The 17,949-nt window shown below is 36.6% G+C and overlaps 1 protein-coding gene across 1 annotated transcript in view; it reads left to right on the forward strand.

Moving 5' to 3' along the window:
• IQGAP1 (IQ motif containing GTPase activating protein 1) overlaps nt 1–17,949 on the forward strand; it is a 90,607-nt gene that overhangs the window by 16,726 nt on the left and 55,932 nt on the right. Inside the window, exons 3-4 of the mRNA XM_032469195.1 lie at nt 13,342–13,498; nt 14,952–15,029. Of these exons, the coding sequence (XP_032325086.1) occupies nt 13,342–13,498; nt 14,952–15,029 (235 nt within the window). The remainder of the gene's footprint in view (nt 1–13,341; nt 13,499–14,951; nt 15,030–17,949) is intronic.

Consider the following 17,949-nt stretch of genomic DNA (forward strand, 5'->3'; position numbering starts at 1 on the left):
TGCCTGTCTAAGAAAATAAATTCAGGCAGTACTTTCAGGAAGCTTACTTGGACACCCACCCTCATCCCAGGTCTGAGTTAGATGCTCCTCTCCTGTGTTTCTATCACCCTACCCACCTGCCTTGTTTCTCTTGGGGTTTTTTGGTTTTTTTGGTGTATATATATATATATATATGTGTGTATATATATATTTATATATATCTATATATAGATATATAGATATCTTTTTTTTTTGGTGTTTTTTGGGAAGAGGGAAGTAATTAGTTTTACTTATTTTATTTAATTTTTAGAGGAGGTACTGGGCATTGAACCCAGGACCTCGTGCATGGGAAGCATGCGCTCTACCATGTGAGCTATCCCCTCCCCCCGGTATATATATATCTTTTATTGAAGTATAGTCAGTTTACAATGTTGTGTCAGTTTCTGGTGTACAGCATAATGCTTCAGTCATGCAAGTATTTTTATTACAGCTTTTCAGAATGTATTGTATGTGTTTTATATTTTTCTCTTCCTTAATTTACTGTGAGTCTTAGAGGGCAAGGGCTATGTCCTTAATGATATCGTAGTTAACCCTGCCTCCTGATATTTCTCACTAATGACTAGATCTGCAAACTAAATTTTTCACATATTCTTGCTCTACAGGCTCTCCTTGTTCCCCCGAGCTCTAACAGCTACCGCAGTAGGCAGTGACTCAGAGAACTGCTTTTTGCAAAGAAATATGTATCACTCTTCTAGTAGAGGAATCTTCTAGTAGAGGATTCTCACCTGTTTTTTTTTTTTTTTTTTTTTTTTTTTTTCACAAGAGCTGCTCACAACCAACAGTGACTAGGCTGAGACTTTAACTCAGTTTTAAGAATTTTTTTTGTTTTTGTTTTTTCAGTTACAGTTAAAAAGTCTTTTATGCCTCATGGTATTTGGTAAAGTAGAGATGGATGGATGGATAGATTGAATATGATAATGTATTTGAAAACTTAGTCTGGGAGTACGTTAATCCTATTCACCCAGGGACTTTTTTGTTTCTTTTTTAACTTTATTGAAGTATAATTTACATGCCATAAAATTCTCTCATTTTAAATATATGACACAATGATTTTTAGTAAATTTACCAAGTGGTGCAACCATCACCATAGTCTAGTTTCTACCACTCTAGTAAGACCAGAGGATATTTTGAAATATGATAACAGTTAGACATTTAATTTTAGCAAGTAAACTTGACATACCTCATCCTGTTCAGCAAGAGTGAAATGATTTGCTCAGGGTTAGGTCTGTATTAGGTATCAAGAGACACAGGTTAGATAAGTTACTTAAAGAAAAAAATTTTCTCTTGTGTTTCTCACTTATTCCTATAGCTGTTCAGACTGGTTTAATTTATACTCAGAAGTTTCTTTTAGAACAAATACTACCAAGATTTCTCATTTTGCTTGTATGGCGTGGAAAACTAGCCTTTATCATTTCTTGCCTGGGTTACTACAGTACTTTCTTTAGCACTTCCTCATCCCTTAATAGTCCTTCTCCTAATCCATTCTGCTCAGAGTAATCTTTTAAATCAGATCTGATCATTTCCTTCATGTTTCAAATCCTTCACAGGGTCTGTACATTTTCTTCCTTGGGCTTGACATGTTCTCCCTCATCAAAACACACACACACACACACACACAGACGGGTCTGTACGTTTTCCTCCTTTGGCTTGACATGTTCTCCCTCATCAAAACACACACACACACACACACACACACACACACACACACACACATCCTTCAAGACCAGAATGCCCTTTTCTCCTGGAAACCAGCCTTAATTTCCCTCTCTTTTCATGTGGTGAGGAATGCTTTATTGAATACATTTCTTTTTTTCAAGACTTGTTCTTAACCACAATATGTTGAAATTACTAGACTGTTTCCAGTGCCTAGATGGTGCTCAGATGTGTTGGTGGCTTAGTAAAATTATGTAATTTTAAAAGTAATTATGAGGAGAGATGAACCAACTTGGGAGGTTTTTAGCAGTGAGTAATGCTGGCATTTGGTGTGGGGGGTGGGGGGGCATTTGCTCTGCAAGCTGGGTGTGGTACCAGCAGAGCTGCTCCTGGAGGAACTGAATCTCAATGGTTTGGAGTAGTCAGTTCCGGCATTGGTATGTTCCTCTTCTGTATTGCACAGAGCTGGCAAACCACTGAAGTCATGTGCTCTGCGGAACTTGTTCAACTGGTTTCCTCTTCACAGACCCCTAATTCAGATTTCCACCCTGATTCTTTTCTCCATATGCACTTGGTCTGGGCTTGTTTTAAGGCTTACCACAGTAGAGTTCTCCGAAAAGTCATTTCTTTGTCTTGCTGAGTGGTGGAAAGGGTAGGGCCAAGTTTATGCTCCCTTTAACAAACTTTATCAGTAAGACAAGGTAGACAGGTATTACACAAGTTACTGGGTATCAGACTTTAGAGGTAGGTTTATTTCTGGGATCTAGCTATCCCACACACATATGCAAACATGCAGTTACCATTATTTAGAGCCTACTAGTGCTTGTATATATTGTCTCAGTTAATCTTCTCAGTCTCAGTTAATCTTCACAACAGTCTTACGAGGGTAGGTGCTGTTCCTAAATCCTGTTTTATAGACAGGAAACTGAAGCTCAGAGAGGTTAGTTAGGTATGTCATTCTTGCTCATTCTTATTTCCTTCCCTCTTTTCTCAAGGAAGAAGCGGGTATTTTTCTTTCCATAGCTAACTGCCCACTGTGTTCTTTAGAACCTTCTTTTTTATTCTTTATTTCTTGTATCTTTAGTCCCTCCTTCTTTTCTTGCAGGGTGAAAATGCGTGCCTCTTCTTCAGTTATTAAGAGAAAAAAAAAGAGAGACAGACAGACAGACATAGACATGCCTTCCCTGGACATGCATGCCACCACCTCAGACTAACCCTTTCTCTATTCCCCCAATTTCTCTTCTTAGACTTCTTCAAAAAGAAGTCTACATTTGCTGTCTCTAGTTTCCCACTTCTAGTTACTTTTCTAGTTACAATAATCTGATCCTCCTGCATCACTGCTTCACTGAGACTCCTCCTTATTGGGGTCCCAGATGACCTTCTTTCTTATTTGCCGTATCCTTTTCTCTTTGCCACCCATCTCTCTGCAGCATTTGAAGTTGGTGACCTCTCCGAGCTTCCTGAAAAAATTTTCTTCCTTGATTGCCATCATGTGATTCTCTCATAGTTCTCATTTTATCATAGTAACTATTCTTTCTCTGCAATATTCACCTCTTAAATGTTGGCATTTTCTAAGGCATAGTCCTTGAACTTTTAAATTTTTCTGTACAGTCTTTCTGTCATGAGCTCATTCACTTCCATGGTGCCAGTTTTCAAATCTGGATCTCCAACTTGGTCTCCCTCCTGAGTTTTTCAGACTTTTACTTCCAATTGCCTGCAGGATGTCTCTACCTGGATGTCTCGTTGACCTTTCAAGCTGAACGTGTTTCAGGCATGAATTTGTCATTCTGGCCTGCTTCTCCTGATGTGTCCAGCTTTGTTTAGTGGCATCATCTTTTATTTAGCCACCTATGCCACAAGTCACCAAATCATTTGTTAAAAATAAAACAACCTTTTTCCTTTCATAGAAGTTTTTGCAAGTTTGCTATGTATGGTACATGTTGCCAGATTTTCTTCTGGAACAGTGTGAGAATGTGGAGTTTCCCCGCATATTGGACAATAATAAGTTACTATCATTCTTTTTTATCTTTGCCAGTCTGATAGCTGAAAATGGTGTTGTTGTTTCTTTAATTTGCATTTCTTTGATTAGTAGTGAGATTAAGAATTTTTCCTATAATTACTGGCTATTTATATTCTTTTGTGAATTGCCTATTTGTGATTCTGTTACATTTTCCTAGGGGGAATATCTGTCATTTTGTTTATTTCAAGCATTAAATATGTATATGCATATAAAGATTATGGGAGAGTATTAGCTCCTTGTTATGTGTTGCAGATTTTCCCTCTAGTTTATCTTTCCTTTCAGATTTTTATTTTTTTAAATTGCCTTGTAGAAGTTTAACTGCTTTTTATATAGCCAGTTTATTTCCTTCTCTTTTTTATGGCTTCTGCCTCCATAATCTTGTTTGGAAAGGCCTTTCCCATTTCAAGATTATAAAACTATTCATCTCTATTTTTTCTCCTTTTATTTTATTTATTTTTAATTTTTAAAAACTCTCTTAATTCACTTGATGTTTAATGTCGGTAGCAAAATGTGAAGTCAGGAGCTAACTTTGCTTTTTTTTCTTTTCCAGTTGTCTGTAAAATCTTCATCTTCCTCAGTGTCCTGACTCCCACTCCCAGCCATCTGACAGATGGTCAGATGGGGTCAGTTCTTCCTTTGAAATTACTCATCATTTTTCTTTCTGTTTTTGCCATTGCCCTAGTTGAAGACCTTATTATCTCTCACCTGGATTCCTGAGGTAGTTGCCTAATATTTCTCTGTTGAATCTGTCTTCTGTGCTGCTGTCCTAGTTACCACACTAAGCATTAGATCTGACCAAGCCACTCTTCTGTTTGAAAACTTTTGTGGTTCTAAAGTTCCAGATATATCCACCTACTCCTCTACCACAGTGATTTGTCATTCCCTAAGTATGCCTTTTGTTTTCATGCCTTTTTGCCCTTTCTTCATGCTATCTCCTTTATCTTAAATGTCTCTTTTTTCTATTTTCACCTCTAAACACAATTTATCTTACAAAGCCTAGTGCAAATATCATCTATTGTAACTAGTAGTTTAAGCATCTCTGTTCCCAGAGGGTAATCTCCAGGTATTCAGTACATTTTATGCCACTGATAAGTGCTGCACAGAGTGTTCCACTGGATATGTTTCCCGGATGGATGTGTAGCTGTCGGAGTAGATTTTTATTTTTTTGAAAATTGATTTAAAATATTTATAAAATAAAACTTTATCAAAATAGGCTAAATATGAAATGTATATAAGGACTATTTATAAGAACTATTATGCAGTTATATTAAAAATAGGCTTTTATATAAGCATTTATTTTTCAGACTAATTTGTTAACTTCAGTGTTTAATATTTAATAGATCTCTCTCAGTACTTGATAGAGTGAGGGTTGCTAATGAGGTCATATACTGTGGTGTGGGATGCTTCAGGAAGCCCAGCTTCAGAACTTGAGCCTGTATTGGTGAGTGTTAAGTAGGTGGTAGCCGTTATTATTTTTGAAGGAGGTAATATATTGTAGCAATTGAGTTTGGGCTTTAGAATCACACCAGCTTGAGTTCAAGTATGAGCTCAGCCACTTACTAGGCAGGTAATCTTGGACAGGTTGCTTTACTTGGAGGAGCCCATGGCTTTCTTATCGGTAAAAGAAGAATAATAATACATTTGCCTTATGAGGTTTTTGCAAGGATCAAAGGAGGTAATGCATGTAAAGTATTTAGTTTAACATCTGCCAAATGGCCTTAGAGATTCTTTTTCAGTGTTGCTTATATTGAAAATGAACCATTCAAATGTTATTCTCCCTGTTTAATAGTTGTGTTTCAGATCAGATGTCACTTAAAAAATTTTAGTATTTTTCATTTGAATTAGATTTGTTAAAGCATTTCTGGAGTTAACAGGAGGAAATGAAAATGTTGAAATTTTGTATCCCTTTTTGTGAGAGGAAGGACTAAGAACTCTGCTCTCCATTTCCTTCATATAAGAGTTTTGTCACTGAGTTCTATTTGTGACCAAGGCTGAGGATGTGCTGATGTCACCACTTGATGTGATATTCTCAGAACTTTTAAAAAGTGACTTATTTGTTAAAACATTTGTACTTGTAGAAACATTTGTACTTGAAGAAAAATTAAAAAACCCCACATTGTTGCCAAAGTGGTTTCCTGAAACACGGATCTGATCAGGTCATCTCCCACTTAAAATCCTTCGGTGCCTCTCCTGACAAGAGTGAAGGAAAGATTTCTTACCATGACAGACAAGCCTTGCACCATCCAGCCTGCTCATTTTTTTTTATCTCTACCTCCCATTGTCCCCCTTGTGCTTTTTTTTTCCAGCAGTGGCAGTGCTGAGCTACTGTGTAACCCACGTTGTTTTCTCAGCCCTCTCTGCCTTTGTACATGGTATTTCTTCTGCTTGGAGGCCTTCTCTGCCTCAGCCATTTGGTTACCTCCTCATCATTCTTTAAAACCTATTAATATTTATGGATTATAAATAAGCTGGAAGAGAAGTTAATGTTTTGGATAATAGAATTAGGATCCCAGAAGATGTTGATATTTGGGACAATGGGCTGAATCAAACATAAAGAAATGTAACAGAGATGAGTGCAAATAATGATTCTAATATGTAATTGTACAGATAGAGTTTAACAGCTGCATATTTGGGAAAAAGATTCTAAGAATTTCTGTTGGTTGGAAAAGTGTTATGAAATAATTTAATCGAGGCTTTGCAGTTATTTAGTGTTTAGAATGAAGGGTGATCGTCTGGTCCATTTCAGGCTAGTCAGACCACACCTGGAACATAGTATTCAGCTGGAGAGAGTTCAGAGATGAGTGAGGAAGATGGGAGGGGCAGGCAGTAATGTCTAACACTGCTAGTAATACCAGCTAACGTTCTGAGTGCTCTTCCAGGCACTGTTCTTAACACTTTATGTGTATTACTTCTTTTAATCCTCACAGTCATCCTATGAGGTAGGTGCTATTCTTCCTTTCATTTTATGAAGAGTACTTGAAGGAACTGGAAATCATTTTACTTACAAAAGTGTTAGCATATGACTCATCCTGTGAGGAGAAAGGAGTAAAAGGACAAATATTTTTTAAATACCCAGCCAAGCATTGTGCATTTCATGTGGAGCCAGCTCCACATTTCACATATAATCTTATTAATCCTTAACGACAGACCTATTCAGAAAGTAATGTTATTTCCTTTTAACAAATGAAGAAACTGGATAAGCAATTTGCTGTGTTGATAAATAATAGAGACAGGATATAAATCCAGGTCTTTTTAAGTCCCTAACCAGTGTGAGTCACATTATATTTTTAATTCCATATGTTGTGTTGCTCCAGAAGGCAGCTTAGGGTGCCAATGGGGAACTAGTGCTTGCTTAATAAATTTTTTCCTGCTGCCAGAGTCCAGAAATGAAATGGGTTAACTTGAATGTGTGATTCCATGTTAGCATCAGTGTTCTGGGTCAGCTTGCATCGTGATTTAGCCAAGATGTTTTGAGAGCATTCAGGCATTAAGGTCAGGGAGGGAATGGGAGGTGAGAGAGGAGTGGAGGAGTTGGGGTAGACTAGAAGATCTTTAAGGAGCCTTCCAACTGTGAAATTCTCTGAAAATTAAGATAGTTTTAAACATGAGAATTGGTAACATGAAAATTGTATTGCCCAATGACTTTTCTTTTGTGCATAGATTGATTTATTTTTTAATTTCAGCATTATTGAGGTATAAATAGCATATAAAATTGTAAAATATTTAACGTAAGTCCATTGTGTTGATTTATTTATTTGTTTATTTGTTTACTTATATAGAGATACTGGGGATTGAATCCAGGACCTCATGTACGCTAAGCATGTGCTCTATCACTGAGCTACACTCTCCCCCCCAACCATTGTGGTGATTTGATATATGTATACATTTTGAAAAGATTCCCTCCATCTAGTTAATTAACATATCCATCACCTCACATATTTATCTTTTTGTGTCTACGTGTAAGAACAGTTAAGTTCTACTCTCTTAGCAAATTTCAATTATACAATACAGTGTTATCAACTATAGTCAGTATATTTTACATTAGATCACTCAGACCTTATTATAGCTTATAGCTGAAAGTTTGTATCCTTATACCAACCTCACCCTATTTTCCCTACCCTCTACCCACTAGCGACCACTAAATGTTTGACTTTTTCTTTTAGAGTCTACATATAAGTGATACCATGCCATATTTATCTTTCTCTGTCTGGTTTATTTCACTTAGCATAATGCTCTCAAGATCCACCCATGTTGTCACAGGTGACAGGATTTTGTTCTTTCTCATGGCTGAATAATATTCCTTTGTATACGTATACCACAGCCTCTTTATCCATTCAGTTATTTCTGGGCACTTAGGTTGTTTCCATATCTTGGCTATTGTGGAATAGTGCTGCAGTGAACACAAGGGCACATATATCACAGTCATCCTTCATATCCACAGGTTTAGCATCTGTGAGTTCAGCTTACTGAATTGAAAATACTCAGGGAAAAAAATAATTCCAGGAAGTTCAAAAAGCAAAACTTGAATCTGCTGCTTGACAGCAAATATTTATATAGCATCTACATTGTTTTATAACTGTTTACATAGTATTTGCATTGCATTAGGTATTATAATTAATCTACAGATGATTTAAAGTGTGCAGGAGGATGTGCTTAGGTTGTATGCAAGTGCTCCAACATTTTATATATGGGAATTAAACATCTTTGGATTTTGCTACCTATCTATGTGGGTCTTAGAATCAATCCCCTGTTGATACCCAGGGATAACTATATCTCCAGTAGTTGGATTGCTGGATGATATGGAAGTTCTGTTTTTAATTTTTTGAGGAACTTCCATATTGCCTCCGAAGTGACTGCACCAATTTACATTCCCACTGTCGACTGGAAAAAAAAAAAAAAAAAAAGCACATCTTAGAAGTTGAGAATTATGTTTTATTTGGCAGACTTACTGAGGACTTAAACCCGGGAGACACCTCTCAGATAGCTCTGAGGGACTATTCCGAAGAGTTGAGGAGCCAGGATACATAGGAGTTTTTGAAAAAAACTCAGGGATTTGGAACATCAAAACATTACTGCTAATTAAAGAAAACCAGACATCTCAAGTTAATGAATTTAGTGCTTTTCTATGTATATGGGAAGATGCAAGAGTCGGCCTATTGAAATTATTCCTTTGATATGCACCTTACCTAAAGGGCCAGTATCCTTTTTTCTCTATCCTGAATCCCCTCAGGGTGCACCATTGGGGGTGGCTGCAGAGTCCGATGGCTTGGTGGCAGCCAACCTGTTTTTCTCCATCCGGAATTCCCCTCAGGGTGTACCTTCAGGGGTGACTGCAGTGGCTGATGACTTGATGGCCTCAACATTCTTTGTTTACTGAAATGGCAGGTGCCATTCTTTGTCCACACCATCAGCTCTGCACAAGGGTTCCCTTTTCTTCATGTCATCAACAGCACTTGTTTTCTCTTGTCTTTTTGTTAATAGCCATTCTAACTTGAGTGAATTGATATCTCATTGTGGTTTTGATTTACATTTCCCTGATGATTTAAATGATGTTGAACACCTTTTCACATTCCTATTGGCCATTTAAATGTCTTTGGAAAAATACCTATTCAGTTCCTCTGCTGAGTCAAGTTGGATTGTTTGGTGTTTTTTTTTGTTTGTTTGCTTGCTTGTTTTTTGCTATCGAGTTGTATGAGTTCTTCTTATAATTTGGATATTAATCCCTTATCAGATACATGATTTGCAAATATTTTCTACCATTCTATAATTTGTCTCTTCATTTTGCTGGTGGTTTCCTTTGCTGTGCGGATCTATTTAGTTTGCTGTAGTCCTCTTTGTTTATTTTTGCTTTTGATGCCTTTGCTTTTGGTGTCAAATAAAAAAAAAAATCATCTCCAAGACCGATGTCAAGGATCTTCCCCCCATGTTTTCTTATGGGAGTTTATGGTTTCAGATCTTATATTCAAGTCTTTAATCCCTTTTGAGTTGATTTTTGTGTCTGGTGTAAGTTAGGAATGAATGCATAGATTTATTTTTAAATGTATTTATAAAGTTAAATGCTTAAGTTCTAGAAGGAAGATTTGTGTTTGAGTTGAGAGTCACTGGTGGACTTAAACTAAAATACTTAAAACCCTATTAAGTGGACAGAACATGGAGAGAAACCAGCCTTTTTCCTGCATGGGCTATCTGAAACTTTATCCTGTTTAGACGGTCCTGTGGAGCTCAGCCCTGCTAGGTGATGTGGTAAGAGCAACAGTGGTATAGTGAGAAGGATTCTCAACTAGGAATCAGGTTCCTCTTATTCCACCTTTGCTACTAGCTGGTAAGTGACCTTACTCTTATTTGTAAAATGATGGGGTTGAACGAAAATGTACAGCCTTTGGGTAAGCTTTTGGGCAATAATTTTTTTTTCTTATTTTGGAGTTACACTTCTAAGATCTCTCTGAAGGAATTAATTATAAATGCAGAAGAACATTGTGTACAAAGATGTTCCTTGCAGAATTATTCAGTGGTTGAAAACATTTAGAAATGATATAAATATCCAACATAGGTGACTGATTAAGCACTTGGTAGAATTTTAATGTAATTCATAGTCTTCAGAAACTCCATATAGTTAACATGGAAAATATTCATAAAATATTAATGTTTTATAATTTTCTTTAGTGAATATGTATTATATTGGGGAGAATACCCCAAAGGATTTGTCCTAGAAGTACATTCAGTTCCTGGCTCTCACACTTTGTGATTCTGTAAGTCAGTGGCAGAGGGGGAATCTCAGTTGGGCTCTAGAGAAGGACATGAAGGAGGGTTTGTTGTATCTTCTTGGAATTACAGTAGAATCCAAACCTCTGCTAAGATTAAAAATGATAGTACTATAACACCGTACATAGTGCTCTTGATTTTTCATAGCAATTTGGTCCTAATTTAACTTACTCTATTCTTATAAACAAACCAAGTGATACTGTAGTGTGGAGCAGAACTTTGAATGGAGGGTGAGCCATGCATAACTGGAGGGCAGTTTTGGGCTTTGGGCAGTTGTTTAGAGACACTTCTGTGTTTTGCCTTGTTTCTTCTAGCTCTCCCTCTCTGCTTATCCCTTTTCATCAGATCACAGTTAGCTTTTATTCTGGCCTGACACTTGTGTGATATGTAGGGTATTCTACTCCACTATAGAAAATTTGTAAACCTTGTTATCAGTCAGTTAACTGTTTTATAGCAGTTAGACAAGAAGGCAGAGATAAAGGATTGTGGGAAATGTGGCTGTGGTCCCTCCTTTTACTTTAATTTAATCTAGTGGTCTCAGACACGAGGACAACCTAAACGGCTCTGATTCAGGGTAAAAGCACTACTGTGCTGTTTATCCGTAGTCTTCTCTATGTGTTTACCTCATCTTGAGAGGAAAATAATAACTTTTTCTTCATACTGTTATGTGTTCAAGGGCTGGTTTTGGCTTAGAGTTGTTCTAGGTTTATCCCTGTTAATGAAAACACAAGTTAGGTTGTCCCCTGAGAGCTGGGGTTGCCAGGAGCTGTTTGCTGTAATCTTTTTAGCAGTGAAATATTGGAGGGACAGTTATATGAGATGTATCCTTGGACTACAACTCTTTTTCCATACCAATGACCTACGTTCTTTTCCATATTGCCCTTCTGGACTTTAGGCTGTTGGAGAAGTATAGTTTAGATTTTGTAGCTGTTACAAATTGGTATCCAATTCAGTTACTATGGCAACTCTTCTGGAAAATTCATTTGTTTCTTCTTTTTTCCCTTATGACATTTTAGTTCTACTACCTAAAAGAAAAGCCAGAGGAGAACACTTACTATCATTGGGTATAGGAAATACCCAGGGGGAATTCTCTGGCCCATTCATCTAGCCAGTTTTAATTTGGGTACCTACTGTGCATCAAACAGTATGCTTACTGCTTTAGAAGTAGAATAGATTTGAAAGTGAGGCTGAGTAACTATTCTATAGAACTTAAGAAAAACAGGGAAATTGTTGCATTTCCTTATTATTTTTTAAAGATTCTGAGTAGTAATCTCATTTTGAAAAGATATAATTAATATAAGAAATTTTATCCTGAATTCTAAAAGTAGTTTTTAAAAGTATGGTAAATTCAAGCTCTATTGTATATCTTTCAGGCAATTTTATTACTGTAAAGAATTATACAGAAACACACAAATGGGATTATAAATACATTTACATGTTACTTGGCCTGTTTTTCTGTTGGTATGTTAGTTTTTCTAGTGTTAAATTTTCGTATGTGCGTGTACAAAATATGGCATATTTAAATGTTTCTTCCAGGTTTTATCTTTTAAGTTAAATGTCTATGTAGCAATGAACATTGTAAATATTTTATTCTTATTATATTATAAATGTTTTGTTTTATTTGGCAGTAGATCTAGTTTTTATTTCAGTCAGCTGTACCTTTGGATTTTTTTTTTAATTTGGCTTTTCAAAGATTTATCACTAGTGAAACAGACAAGGCATCATCTAGTGTTTTGGGTTTTTTTCCCCCAATATGATGATGAATGTGGGGATAACAGATGCCTTGTGAAATCTGAGTGGAATAACTTTAAATTAGGAGTTTCTAATCTGCAGTCGATGAAATCTCTGAAATTATATATTAAATTTAAGTATATTTACATTTTGGGGGGGGAGCTATAGCTTTCTTTAGATATTCAAAGGATTGTGACTAAAAAAAAAAAGTTTAAAACCATCGTCCTAAATGATTTTTTAGTTATCTACATTTCTGTTGGTAAAAAATATATGCAAATAAACTATGTTTTATCTTGGGCTTCCCTGAAGCCTTGTGAGAGATATTTGAGAGGGACAATATAGTTTTCTTTTCCTTAAGTGTTTCCTTTAAAAAACACTGAAGAATTCATTTTACTGTTTCCATTGGAGTTTCCTTTAATATTTTAGGTGAGATGATTGACTGTTTTGGTAACTCCAAAACAGCTTTAAAATCTTAACCTAGAATAGCACAGAGAACTAATATTCAATATCCTATAATAGCCTTTAATGAAAAAGAATATGAAAATGACTACATATAAATATGTGCGTGACTGGGACATGATACTGTACACCAGAAGTTGACACATTGTAATTGACTATCCTTCAACTGAAAAATAAATTAAAAAAAAAATAAAATAAAATCTGAACCTAGAAATTCACTGTAGATGATGAATTCTTAAACCAGAAGAAAACTTCAAGTACAAATTTAAGTTTCTGAACAGTTGAGATGGTGGCTCCAATACTTTTTTTAAGGAATTTTTAAGGAGCAACTGAAGGAGTGAGAGAGTCTGAGGCTCATGGGGCAGTTAGGACCTGGGGAGACCAGTTGGCTCCTTGATGCAGGAGAAGATATGGTAGAGAAGAGGATGGCATTTATGCTCAGGAATTTTCCTAAGTTCCCTGCCCCTGAGATCTCACTCTGCCAGGACAAGAATGTGTGTGAAATTGAACCTTAAAAGAGTATTGCTTTTAAAAAAAAGAGAGAGAGAGAGAGGGAGAGAGTATGGCTTATGTTCAGTTTAAACTTCTCCAAGGAGAAAGGAAATTAAGCTTGAAATGTCTAAGGAAGGGTTCAGACCTTCCCTCTCTTTTCTCATGTCCTCTCTCCTTTTGTGCAGGTGGATGGAAGCTTGCCTCGGGGAGGATCTGCCTCCCACCACAGAACTGGAAGAAGGGCTTAGGAATGGGGTCTACCTTGCCAAACTAGGGAACTTCTTTTCCCCCAAAGTGGTGTCCCTGAAGAAAATCTATGATCGAGAGCAGACCAGATACAAGGTGAGTTCTTCCTTGCCTGGTGCTTAAATTTCCATAAACTTGAGAGAGAAGGTTAGCATACTTTATCCTGTGAAAGAGTTAATGAGAAATATGTATAAGTGTGTTTGTTCCAACAAAATTAAATACCTGGAATAGTGGAGAAAATAGCGCAAAGTCGAGATACAGTAGTAAAAGAACTTTAGCTGTCTGTACTTCTGGCTCAATTCTGAGTAATTTGTATCTAGAAATTTTCATGGTCCTTGATAAATTTTTTATTTCTTAGAAGGCAGAGGAAGTAACTAGGGGAATTACTACTTTAACTCTAATTTTAACTAAGCACTGAGATTTGTAGACAAATTGAAAGCAATAGCAACTTTGGGGAAAAAACATCACCTTGTGATATTAAAGTTCAGGATAAAATGGGAAAGTGATCCAGTTTCAGAAAATTGAGATAAGTGAAAGGGTTTGATTCTTGTGGCCTGGGGCCTTCAAAAAGACGATTGTTTTAAGTTGGGATGTTGACAAAGTCCAGATTCCATTGTCTACAGAGCTTCTGTGGGTAGCTTTCCTAAGAGCTCTTATCTGGAAAAAGATGAGTATAAAAGATAGTGGAAGATTGCAAAACCAAGAGCAAATGTAAGAATGGTCAAGTGTAAGAACTGGGCCAGAGCTCAGAATGAGTTAAGAGTGAAGACAGAATCAAAAGAGATTTTTTATGTTTTAAGTTCAAAGGAAAAGAAGGAAAGTGTAGGTCTTAAGCCAAAATTAACATCCCAAATAGAAACTGTTCTTCATCAAAAAGCAAAGATTTATATATTGAGTTTTACATGAGTGGTTATTCTGAAGACACCTCTGGAGCTGTTCTATTTAGAGTCTGCAAATGTTGGACAGAACAGGCAGACATTAAAGGAAGAGTAGAGACTGCAGCAACAGTAAAAACAATGGCCTGCACCTCTACCCTCTTGAGAGTAAATCTTCCTTAAAAATAACAGGCATAGGGATTTCGAGGGGGATACTTGTATGTGTAGTATAGAAAACCCTCATTTTGGGAGTATCTGCTATCAGCCAGATACCACACTGAGTGCATTATGTGTATTTTTCTCAGTTAAATCTTTCCAACAAAGATAGAGTAGGTGTTAAAGATGGGGAAACTCAGACTCAAAAGGGTGAAGTGACTTGCCCAGTGTTACCAGTAGATGGACAAGTCATTGAATCTGAGATAATCGAATTCCAAAGACCATGTTCTGTTGAGCACACTGTACATAGGAAGATTCTCCAGATGGTTCTTAAGTGAGAGAACCTGAGATGTGGATTTGGCTTTTTGGGATTGGAATGTAAACATAATGCTATAGACAGACCTGAAATTTAAGGGGACCATGTAAAGTCTCAGAGGGAAACTTTTACAAGGAGAGTTTTAATTCAGTATTTGCTTCAATATTGCCAACAGTGCCTAATGGTCTTTTATTTGTTCTAGGCAACTGGCCTCCACTTTAGACATACTGATAATGTGATTCAGTGGTTGAATGCCATGGGTGAGATTGGATTGCCTAAGGTAATTTACATGATACTCTGGCTTAATTCTGGCTGTTTTGGCATGACAGTTCTCATTCAACCTATAAAATTTTTCTCGGTGTTGAATCTTTGGTGATTTTTTTTCTTACATACTAAAGAGTCTCTTTCTTCTGTTTGTTTTTCTTTTATATTTCTCATCTCTGCTTCACCTCACCCTAGAGAAATTTCCTATGATATCATTTACTTTTACTATACTAAATTGTAAACACTGAAATTCATATACCATGAAATTCACCACTATGAAGTATACAATTCAGTGGTTTGTATTCATTGACAAAGTTGCTACATTCTAGTTTGACTTTAGGAAACATAAGGGAATATTTTAGAAATGTCATCTTCCAGCTTCAGAATAACCAAATCTATAAGGAGGATCATTTTATATTTCAAATTGTAGAGGCAGTATAATGACATTTACTTCTTGCATCTGGTTTTGGTGATGGCTGTAGTTTTTTGTCTTTTGCTTTTTGTTTTTTTTGAACAGCCTTATTGAGGTATAATTGATTATAGAAAAACCGCACATATTTAATGTATACAACTTGATAAGTTTGAAATGATGGCTGTAGTTTTGATATGAGGGTGTGTGTATCCTTGAGTGTTTGGCTCAAGTGTTTATTTAGTGCTGTTCTTAGTGAAATTGCAGTTGGGTTAGTGTTGGGCTGCACCTCTCAGGCCTGCAAGCCTTGTGATTGCCCAGCCTTGAGACTGAGGGATGAGCCCAAAGGTAGGAACAGAGACATCAGTGGCTTATTGGATAGGGGATCTTACATGTCCAAAGCAAGGCCCTAGAATAACACCCTACCATGGACGGCAGTCAACACCACAGCAGTCTTCGATACTGGGGCAGGGGAGGTGTAGGGGAGGAATTGAAGTCAAGTTGGCTCATCAGTTACCAAGGAGAGCAGCAGAGAGGCATATCCCTCATAGCCCCTTAGGCAGATGCCTTCCCTTTGATAAATTATCATAGTGGAGTCATTCTGATCTAAAGATTAGAGATATCACTAGTATTAACTGATTAGGCTCTGTAACTAAGAGGGAAGGTCAGTCATATGAGTTGGGTGTAGGTGAAGCAGGGACTGGTGGACCAGGGAATGTACTTAGCGCTAGAGAACAGCTGTCCTGGTGGCCTAATCATGTGTCCAGCTACCTAGTCCTACCTCGAACCCATAGAGGCCATGATGTAGCATCACTCTTAGAGGCAGGGACAGCTTCCCCACCCGCCTCCCCCCAATATCCTCTGGCCTAAGAATTCTGTTTCTAGAAATGTATCTCCCCATTTCACTTCACCACTACCACTGGTCCAAAAAAAAAAAAAAAAAATTAGACAAACACACACACAAAATATATATGTAAGGATTTTTTTAACATTGCTTATGATAGAAAAAATTGGTAGCAAACCAAATGTTCCTTCACTTGAGGTATTGTGTTACAGCCAAATACTAGTGTAGTCATTAAAAAAGATGATGTCAATCTATATTGACAAAGGAATTTGTCCATGATGTCTTGAGTTGGGAAAAAAAAAAAAGAAGAAAACTAGGCTAAGGTTATAAGAATTTGTGTTCTGGCTAAGATGAGATCACTATTTTTGTCTAAAAATAAATGAGATTTCTTGGGGAAAATCTCCAAGGAGATAGTTTTCATTTCCATATGATGGGATTAAGGGGTGGTTTTTATTTTCTTTATGTTTGCTGTGGAGTCTAAATTTTTGTAACCAAAGAAAGGTTAAAAACAAGTGAGATGTGGAGTACCAGAAGGTGGCTGAAACCACTTGGAAATGAACATTTGGCATTTAGCAGAGTGCTCAGCTCACATACCTGTTGAATTGAGTTAAATTTGGAGCTAAGTCTTTGCAGAAGACTAGCTTTTGTCCTCTTTTTTTCAGAACAAGGTGCTGAAGTTCTCTTCCTTGCACTGGTATGTTTGAGAATGAAGCCCCACAAATGTCAGGAAATGTAATAAGTCAAGTTCTTACAGCTACTTGGCCTTTCTGTGCACCTGTAACTTCCTGTTCCTGTTTTTTATGTGGTATGCCCAATGGGCAGTGATGATTTAACCTCTTTTGAATGGTACTAAGAGCTTTGTTAATATTTGCTCTTGCTAATAGTATTGTTACCACAGAATGCTTTTTTAATGATTTAATTTTATTACCTTTTTTGTTTACTAACAGTAGTGCATTGTCCTGGACCACAATCTCAACAAACATAGAATTCCCCAAAGACTATCAGGAACAAAAGGATTATTAAGGCTATCAGCCTTGAAATGTCTGCTTTATATGATTTAAATAATGTAGACTAAAGATCCTTAGCCTAAAAATATGTTGTTACCCATAATATAATGTGTCATCTGTAATACAATACATATATAGTATTCATTGGGATGTCTTCCTTAATCTTCCCTTTATTATTTATTTTAATGGAGGCACTGGGGATTGAACCCAATATCTTGTGCATGCTAAGCATGCACTCTACCACTGAGCTATACCCACCCCCTCTTCCCTAATCTTTTTCTATGGTACATACAGGCTAATTACAGAAACTTGTTATGATAATTTTTTGGTTTTTATTTGTTTGACTCTTTATTATAATTGGTGCTTTTGGCCAACTCCTCCAGGAAACATTCTATTATTTTGATTTTTTAAATTGTTTTAATCTGCATAATAGACCTCTGTTTTCTTCAATTACTCTACCTTCTACATTCTAGTGGTGGGCATTCCTTAAGATGCAATTTTTATTTTAGCTATATTCTCTCGTTCTTACGGTTTTAGTAGTTTTGAAGACTCTTTGCTGTTAGATAAAAACAGTTTCTTCATTTGGCTGCTGGACATTTCTCCTTGGATAGCTTTCTATCTCCTAGAATTTCTCATACCTGAAACTAAACCTACCTTTTCCTCCAAGTGAACTTCC

The sequence above is a fragment of the Camelus ferus genome, chromosome 27, assembly GCF_009834535.1.
Source record: "Camelus ferus isolate YT-003-E chromosome 27, BCGSAC_Cfer_1.0, whole genome shotgun sequence".
NCBI classification, from domain to species: Eukaryota; Metazoa; Chordata; class Mammalia; order Artiodactyla; family Camelidae; genus Camelus; species Camelus ferus.